The sequence below is a fragment of the Adiantum capillus-veneris genome, chromosome 11 (genome assembly GCF_014529385.1).
Source record: "Adiantum capillus-veneris isolate H3 chromosome 11, ASM1452938v2, whole genome shotgun sequence".
Classification (NCBI taxonomy): Eukaryota; Viridiplantae; Streptophyta; class Polypodiopsida; order Polypodiales; family Pteridaceae; genus Adiantum; species Adiantum capillus-veneris.
Genome location: NC_140941.1, coordinates 48100394 through 48110219, shown reverse-complemented (window position 1 = coordinate 48110219; position 9826 = coordinate 48100394). Strand labels below are relative to the sequence as shown.

The 9826-nt window shown below is 42.9% G+C and overlaps 1 protein-coding gene across 1 annotated transcript; it reads right to left on the bottom strand.

Annotated features, from left to right (window-relative positions):
- Positions 1–1646: 1646 nt before the first annotated feature.
- Positions 1647–4172, bottom strand: LOC147447206 (uncharacterized). Its single transcript, XM_086524275.1, has one exon. It carries the CDS (start codon positions 2851–2853, stop codon positions 2413–2415), a length of 441 nt encoding a protein of 146 aa, XP_086380401.1. The 5' UTR covers positions 2854–4172; the 3' UTR covers positions 1647–2412.
- Positions 4173–9826: the final 5654 nt, after the last annotated feature.

The window sequence follows — 9826 nt, the reverse complement described above, 5'->3', positions numbered from 1 at the left end:
ATCAGAACCACCGGGTTATAATCTCGTCTTTATTGGTCAATACCTATATTTGTGGGTACAAGAAATCTAGACACCCACGTCTACATGATACTGCATGTAGTGGACAAAATCCCTTTGCCTCTTCTCTAGCTGTAGCACTTGACTTCATCTTAACATCTTTTCACAGTAGATCTTTTCACTGTTCGTCTAACTCTAAACCCTAAACCGTAAGTAATTCTTGCGTGGACTCGATCTAACGTAAATAAGCGTAAATCTAAATAAACGTAAATCTAACTAAAAATAAAGCTAAATCTAATTTAACGTAAGTCTAATGACTAGAGGTTGTCTAGATGGTCATTGTGTCGGGGATGTAGTGACTCTTGCCGCCCTGAAGATCCACCTTCTTCCCTATCTTCTAAAGACATTTCACCAGTACTTTTGGATCGACGGAGCCCACCATGAGTGAAGGCAGCAATACCCTATATTCCATTGAGGGCTTTCTTCACCCGCTTCATGCAGGCATCGCAGTCTATGGAGACCCGCATCTAATCTAATATAACGTAAATCTAAATCTAGCTTAAATAAACGTAAATCTAGTTAAAAATAAACCTAAATCTAATTTAATGTAAGTCTACATATAACCTAATCTTTAACGTCTTTTAAGATAGTTTCCTACGACGTTATAACTCTCTTCTTCCTGTGTGTGTGCGCGTGTGTGGATGTGTGTGCCAATAAAAAGAGATAAATGGTATAACCTTTCTATCACCCATGCCAAGTATGATAGATTGATTATGCCATTTCTCTCTTGAATAATAGGTCTTCAGTTCAACTCCTCGTCGGCTAGATCTTTAGGTCTTTTAATTTTAATTAGTTTCCTACGACGCTCCCTTAGTTTCTCTTTCTTTCTCTCTCAATGTGTCTGCGTTTTTTTGGATCGTATGCATGTTTTCTTTCTCTTTTCCTCTCTCAATGTGTGCGTTTTTTGTTTATGCATGTTCTCTCTCTCTTTTCCTCTCTCAATGCGTGCGTTTTTTGTTTATGCATGCTCTCTCTCTCTTTTTCTCTCTCAATGTGTGTGTGCATTCTTTGTTTATGTATGTGTGTGCGTTTTTGCACTCTCTCTCGCTCTCTCTCTCTCTCTCTCTCTCTCTCTCTCTCAAAAACACTATGTGTGTGTGTGTATGTGTGTGTGTGAGAGAGAGAGCGAGGGAGAGAGAAAGAGGGGAAGGGAACATGAGAATGAGGAGAGGGAAGGAGCATACCTGGCTCTCCTTCCTCTCCTCGTGTGTGTGTGTGTGTGTGTGTGTGTGTGTGTGTGTGTGTAAAAGAAAAAGAGAGAGAGAGAGAGAGAGAGAGAGAGTGAGGGAGAGCGTTACCTGCTCTTTGCTTGAGGGCGCCGAAAAACTCAGATCTGAGATCTGAGTTTTTGGGCGCGCTCGGTTATTTTTTTTACCCCAGCTGGCGTCGCTATGAGCGTCGCTATAAGCGTCGCTATGAGCGTCGCAAATTTCTTTGTAAATTTGCGACGCTCATAGCGACGCTTATAGCGACGCTCATAGCGACGCCGGGAATTTTTTTTTTGAGCGTCGCTAATGTGAAGAGCCTCTTGTAGTGAATGTCAGGCACATAAAGAACATCATCTAAGCAATCTTCATAGATCTCTTCATCCTGTTCCGCTTCACACACTTCTACGGTAGCCAAAGATCCATTGATACTCCGTGAAGACTCTTCATGCACCTCCTCTGAATAGCTACTAGCAGTAGAGAAATCATGTATAATATGTTGCTCATACATACCACAATCAGATAAAAAGACATCAATAATGGTATTCTCTTCTCTCAACCTTGACAAGGAAGCATCACTATTTGCATCTTCATCTTGCTCTGTAATATCAGTACCTGTAAACATATCGTTAGCAGCAATTGTAGACTCATATATACCCTCATGCACATCTTCTATTAACTCCATAGTTTCTTGCACTTCATTTGTTATAGTATAAATGTTTTTATCAATACAATCGTCTTCAAGAAAATTGTTGTTCTGCTTGACTTCACATGCTTCCATTGTCCTAAGAGGACCATCAACACCTTGCAAGGGACCATCTTGAACTTCTTGAGAACAATCCACGCTGCAAAGATTACTAGTATGTGGAACACTGACAACAAAATTTTCACCTTCGTCTAATTCTTCACAAGAGCGTATAATACAGGCAGCTACCATGTGAGCAAGCTCTGAAAAATTTTCATCAATGACTTTAGTCTGAAATTCATTGTTTACCTGTGTTAGATTGCTTGATGCATGATGCTCTGTGATGAAATCTGGTACTTGCAAAGCTGCACCTGCTTTAGCTTTACTTCTTGCATGAATTTGCTCCCAAAATTCATCATAACTGATTGTCTACAATTGATCTCCATCACCTTTACTGAAAGTAACCTACTTTTGTTGATTCATCTGCTCTATTTCCAAGGCTATGTGCCGGTCACCCACTTGTACAACTACTTCTTCAAATTTAGCCCAATTATCTGCATACTTATCGATAAGCTCTTGTATTTGATCATGTAATTCTGGAGCTACTAACCGGTCAAACTCCTTGATCATATGCCTAGTTGGAATACCCATAAGCTCCATCTCTGACCTGTAGCATGCAAGATATCCATCACTATCGTAGCCATCAAAAATACCTCTTTCAGAAGAGACTTTATCCAATGCTTCTTCCACTGCTTCACCTCGTTGGGCTAATCCTCGTAAAACTTCTTCTCGGTCTAAACCAAATTCCTCATAAGTAACCTGATGTTGTTGTTGTTGTTGTTGCTGCTGCTGTTGCAAGAAAGCATCAAATAACTGCATCATTTCTACTTGAGACGTCGTCGTCATCCTCTCTGCCAAAATTTTCCACGCCGGCTCGCTTCGCGTCGGGTTCACCAAAGATGTCGGGGGAAAAAATGTGCGGTTAGTGAGCCGGGATCAACACTGGGTTGCTCGCTGTGGGAATGTGGTGAGAGAAAAGATACAACACAAGATAATTTGACACAAAGGACACCTTAGAATCTTAAGTTGTTAAACTAAATGAGCTTAAAATCTCGATACAAAAGAAACTTCATTGTAATACGCATGAAGTGCTCTAAACTTTGCCAAGATTCTGAGCGGACGTGCAAAGCCAAAGCTTTATGGCCTCAATACACCTCCCTTGCTCTTCTCGACCTCTTCTACAAACACGAACTTGCCTTTCTTATCAATAGTGCACTTTCTTTGTAAACCTGCTCACTCTAACTTCATGAAGCTGCTCCTCGAGTTTCGTTCCCAGATATTACTGCAACTTTCTTATCGTTACTGGGCTCTTCCTGAATGTACTACCCCTTGTTTCCTTTAGAAAAACTCAACTTTGAGTTTAAAGACAAAATAAAAAAAAACGTTGCTTCTGCAAGGGTCTTGTCTGCCTGCCCGCAGTACTCTTGCTGCAATCGACGGCGCTCTTCCTCAACTCGTCTCGCTCTCATCGGATCTACTTGCACACTATTCTCTTTCTTGCACACAAATTGATGAACACGATGCTGCTCTTCTTTGCAGATGGCGCATACCTTCTAACACCCTGATGTGGTGCTCTATTTCAATAGCTCGTCAACTTCTCCTTTTGCCTGGTCTTGTCTCTGTAAATACCGAGGATCGTTAAGCAGCTCCCTGCTTCACCTAGTTGCCCGCTGCCCTTTCTCCTCTATAGAAGGCTCTCCTCTTGCTACTCGAAGGCCAAAATTTTCCTCGACAGAGTACGCCTTGCTTTCTTCTCTCTCTCCAGATGGCGCTCTCCCCTGAACTGCTACTCGAGGTCGCCCCTTTAAGCGACGTGCTCCTGCTTAATCTCTTTCCCTGCGCTGCCTGCAGTTTTGCCCCCTCCACAAATAGCACTCAGCCTCCTTGCCGGGTCCTGCCAGCTTATGCTCTGCCCTCGGCAGCCCTACGGATCTCCTCGTGCTGCTCCTCGCCTCACGGCGGCTCTACTGCTACCCCAATCTGCAATTAACGGCGCGCTTCTGTCTTGTCCGCTCCATGCCTTGCCGAGGACGGCCTTTCCTTCAAACCAGCCCTCTTTTTCTGTCGTGGCTCCTCTGCTTGATAACCTCCTCACCACCTGCTTTCGGCCCTGATCTTCGCCTGGTCGCCCTCGGCCTCCAAAAAGCCCCCTCGACAGTTGACGCCTTCCGCCTTTTATTACTGGCTCCCCGTCGATATTAGCCCCCTTGACAGTTGACGCCTTCCCCCTTTTATTACTGGCTCCCCGTCGATATTATTAAAAAACAGAACCTTTCTTTATTATTAGCTTCTTACTACAAGCAGCCATTCACACCCAGTTGACAGTTGACGCTCCTCTTGTGGCAGTAGAGTAAAACTCACGCGGCAATAGATCCTTGGGTGCTCCTGTCACCCCCAAAAGCCTAGTCCACGGCCTTGCCTCAATAGGTGCCGCCCTTGCTGCTCAAAAGCTTTCCCCCTCATCTGTTGGACGACTTCCTTTGCTCTCGTCTAGGTGTTAAAAATGCCGCCAGCTCGTCAGGTTTCTTTTATTCTCCCTTTTCTCATTAAAATATCATTGCTTTATTCTTTTATTAACAACAATATGCCGGCTGTTAATACATCCTCATGGTCTTCCCTTTGAACTTCCCACCATATTTGGCATACACTGTAACCAACACTATGCTAAGCACATTCTTATCAACCAAAAACTTTGCCACCATCACGTTGACATATCCCATAATCATTGAACTTCAAGAGATGACATTCCGAAGGGGATATCCATAAAGAACTTTTCAATGCCTAATGAGAACAAATATCCGTTAAAGCATTGCCAAGCATCACAATAGACATATATATCACCCAAAGAATCCCAAACATTATTTATCTGCAATCACCGATACTGCAAAAAGTGACAACTCTTTTGTAAGAAAACCTAAAAAACCTTCTTTTTTGTGTGTTTTTCTCTCAATAAACGCGGGGCGTCACGACACCGCGGAATTGTACCCCAAAACTGGGACACAATAAACATCCGTAATGACAAGACTCTTGCTTGTCCATTAATGTCGATGTGTACTTCCTTGGGTATATCTTGAAAACAATCACCCAAAGAATGCCAATAGTTGGGTCTTACCCTTGTCCTGACATCGGCTCTTAGCCTGTTTGGCTCATAGCCCTTATGCAAAATAGTGTTCAATCAACGAACCCATCACTACAAGAGGTTGTGTGCTCTTGTGACGCTGTTAGCGACGGAAATACACTGGGTTTTTATAACCCCCGGCGTCGCTAAAACCGTCGCTACGAGCGTCGCTACGAGAGCGTCGCTATGAGCGTCGCTATATAGCGACCACTACAAGAGGCTATTCATATTAGCGTCGCTCACACAGCGACGCTCAAAAAAAAATTCCCGGCGTCGCTATGAGCGTCGCAAATTTCTTTGTTAATTTGCGACGCTCATAGCGACGCCGGCTGGGCTAAAAAAATAACCGAGCGCGCCTAAAAACTCAGATCTCAGATCTGAGTTTTTCGGCGCCCTCAAGCAAGGAGCAGGTAACGCTCTCCCTCTCTCTCTCTCTCTCTCTCTCTCTCTCTCTCTCTTTTTCTTCTCCACACACACACACACACACACACACACGAGGAGAGGAAGGAGAGCCAGGTATGCTCCTTCCCTCTCCTCATTCTCATGTTCCCTTCCCCTCTTTCTCTCTCCCTCTCTCTCTCTCACACACACACACATAGTGTTTTTGAAAGAGAGAGAGAGAGAGAGAGAGAGAGAGAGAGAGAGTACAAACATAAACAAAAACGCACACACACATACATAAACAAAGAATGCACACACACATTGAGAGAGGAAAAGAGAGAGAGAGCATGCATAAACAAAAAACGCACGCATTGAGAGAGGAAAAGAGAGAGAGAACATGCATAAACAAAAAACGCACACATCGAGAGAGGAAAAGAGAGAGAAAACATGCATACGATCCAAAAAAACGCACACACATTGAGAGAGAAAGAGAGAGAAACTAATTTAACGTCGTAGGAAACTAATTAAAATTAAAAGACCTAAAGATCTAGCCGACGAGGAGTTGAACTCAAGACCTATTATTCAAGAGGGAAATGGAATAATCAATCTATCATACTTGGCATGGGTGATAGAAAGGTTATACCATTTATCTCTTTTTATTGGCACACGCGCACACACACAAGAAGAAGAGAGTTATAACGTCGTAGGAAACTATCTTAAAAGACATTAAAGATTAGGTTAAATGTAGACTTACATTAAATTAGATTTAGGTTTATTTTTAACTAGATTTACGTTTATTTACGCTAGATTTAGATTTACGTTATATTAGATTAGATTTAGGTCTCCATAGACTGCGATGCCTGCATGAAGCGGGTGAAGAAAGCCCTCAATGGAATATAGGGTATTGCTGCCTTCACTCATGGTGGGCTCCGTCGATCCAAAAGTACTGGTGAAATGTCTTCAGAAGATAGGGAAGAAGGTGGATCTTCAGGGCGGCAAGAGTCACTACATCCCCGACACAATGACCATCTAGACAACCTCTAGTCATTCAACAGCAACTTCAAAGTTAGTAACAAGAGCAAGAACGGTCTAAAGGGCCAATTGCTGTCGTCACATGTGGATGGAGATGAGGCAACGTCACTGCCGGAAGTTAACTCTCACATCTTTAGTGATGAGAATGCCAACTCTTGCCGAGTTATGTGAAAAATTATGTGTTAAATCAGTTTTAAGGTTCTTATAATCCCTGTTAGTTTAGTTCTTTGTTTTTAATATAACATAATTTACGTTAGATTTAGATTTATGTTATATTAGATTAGACTTAGGTTTATTTAGGTTTACCCACACACACACACACACACACACAAGAAGAAGAGAGTTTTAACGTCGTAGGAAACTATCCCAAAAGACGTTAAAGATTAGGTTAGATGTAGACTTACGTTAAATTAGATTTAGGTTTATTTTCAGTTAGATTTACGTTTATTTAGATTTACGCTTATTTACGTTAGATCGAGTCCACGCAAGAATTACTTACGTTTTAGGGTTTAGGGTTAGACGAACAGTGAAAAGATCTACTGTGAAAAGATGTTAAGATGCAGTGAAGTGCTATAGCTAGAGAAGAGGCAAAGGGGTTTTGTCCACTATATGCAGCATCATGTAGACGTGGGTGTGTAGATTTCTTGTACCCACAAATATAGGTATTGACCAATAAAGACGAGATTATAACCCGGTGGTTCTGATCTCCGTACACCTCTAGACCGAGGTGTGCGGGATTGGACATGACTAGAGAATGTGAGGTAAAGAGAGACAGAGAGAGAGAGAGAGAGATAAGACGAAGAATGCCAATAGAATATTAAATTTGTTGTCCAGGTTATAAGTTTTTTATCCTCATTATGAGTAGTGACGAGGATGTGGGACCGTCCAACCGAAACACCTATCTCTCAACGAGGGTCTTATGTCCTTGTAATCAATGCAAGCATGTTGTGCGACGGACAAGACGTGTTTCTTTGCAGCACGTTCGCGAATTTGGCGAGTTCGATCCATCTATTATAGATCGAGTTGTTGCCAATTATAACTCGTCGGACTCTGACGCTGGCCAACAAGCAGCAATCTTGCAACCCAATAGACGTGTTCGCAGGCGCTTTGGTCAAGCAGCATATGTGAGGCCACAAGATGTAGCCTCTGACAGCTCGGGGGATGATCATGCAGAGCACATTCCCAACGAGGCAATGTTTGAGCCCGAGATTGATGAAATGATCGAGACGATCATGGATTCAGAAAGGCTTCTCTATGATGATATGAAAAGTGAAGCCGATACGCCATTGTATAATGGAGCACGTATGTCTAGATTGAAAGCACTCCTGGTTCTTCTCAACATGCAGGCAAAGTTTGGATGGAGTGACACTAGCGTCACAGCGCTTTTCAGGTGATCTATTACAATTAGTTTACTTTAATAAAACTCTAAATGTATAATGATCTGATAGATTTTTACACGACTGTATCATATTTTTATGTTGTGTAGATTGTTGAAAGAGCACATACTACCAGCTGACAATGTGATGCCAGATTCCCGAGATGAAGCAAGAAAGATTTTGCGAAACTTGGGGATGGATTACAATTCTATCCACGCTTGTCCTAATGACTGCATTCTTTTCAGAGGGGAATACATAGACATGGAGAAGTGTCCGAAATGTGATTCCGAAAGATATCGAGTAGATCTCCACGGGACAAAAATTCCACAAAAGGTTTTGCGACATTTCCCTCTGCTTCCTCGCATCAAGCATTTCTTCGAATGTAAGTCCATGGCCGCCCTAGCATCATGGCATGAGGAGAATAAATCTTCGGATGCTGTGCTACGAATTCCTGCAGATTGTGTAGACTGGAAACATATAGATGGAACATGGTCGGATTTTGCAAGGGAAGCTCGAAATTTGCGCTTAGGCCTGGCTATGGATGGCGTAAATCCATTTGGTCAAAGATCAACATCTTACAGTGTATGGCCCGTTGTCATCGTCAACTACAACATTCCCCCGTGGTTGACTACGAAGAAGGGGCACCTATGGCTAAGCTTGATTGTGCCAGGGCGATATAAAGTGGGGAATATGGATGTGTATCTTCGTCCACTATTGGAAGAGCTACAACAATTCTGGATTGGCATAGAGGTGGTGGATATGAGCCGACACACAGGACGACGGAATGCTTTGATCAGAGGCATTCTAATGTGGACCATGCATGACTATCCCGGGCTAACAGAATGCTCAGGTGATCTATTGACACTCCTCACTCAGACACTGTAAATCTTGTTTTTTCCCATAGTTGATCCATTATCATGTGTATACATGCAGGGCTTCAAACAAGCGGATACAGAGCATGTGTCACATGTGGACCTAGACTGAATGCACGTAGGGCACCCTCACTGAAGAAGCAAATCTACGAAGGTCATCAAGCGTATCTTCCAGAGAATCATGTGTTACGCGACGGCTTTTTGGGAAGAGAGCCACCAAGGATGTCTGCACAAGCATGGTTAGAGCAGAAGGAGATGTGCGATGACGGATTGCCTCCAGGGATGAAGAGACTATCTCTATGGTACGAGTTACCATATTGGCCCCGACTCATGATCAATCACTTGCTCGATCCAATGCACATATTCAAGAATGTGGGTAATCTACTATGGGACCATCTGACCGGCAAGAAAGATACTTTGGGAGCCAGAGTTGACCTTAGAAATGTGGATCGTATGGAGCAATATTGGCCGCAAACAGCGTCTGATGGATCGATAAAACTCCCCAAAGCACCATGGATTTTCACAGGAGCCCAAGAACGCAAAGTAAAAGAGACCATTCAATCTGTGCGGACCCCCACTGGCGTAATGCACTCGCTCCGAACGTGTTTTACTAAAGAAGTAAAGCTTACCGGTTTGAAGTCACACGATTGGCATAAAATGTGTCAGGTACGTTCATAGTGGACTTTAATATCATTGCATAAAATGTGGACTTTAATATCATTGCTGCACATACTTTACAGTTTATTTTACCGGTTGCCATTGAGGGATGTTTGTCTCTCGACATCCGTAACACAATCTACAAACTTGCAAAGCTGGTGCAATGGATCTCACAAAAGGAGATCAACGTAGACTCCATACCATTCGCCAAACTAAATGCTGCGGAGCTTGTGTGCATGTTTGAGAAACATTTTCCTACTACAATGCTAACCATTCAGGTGCATCTTCTTGTTCACATAGTTGATGAGGTGGAAATAGCTGGCAAAGTTCATTCCAGATGGATGTTCTTCTTAGAACGTTTCATGAAAACGCTTAAGGGATAT

Coding starts and splice junctions, on each gene's coding strand:
- LOC147447206 (XM_086524275.1), bottom strand. CDS start 2,853: ATGACGACGACGTCTCAAGTAGAAATGATGCAGTTATTTGATGCTTTC.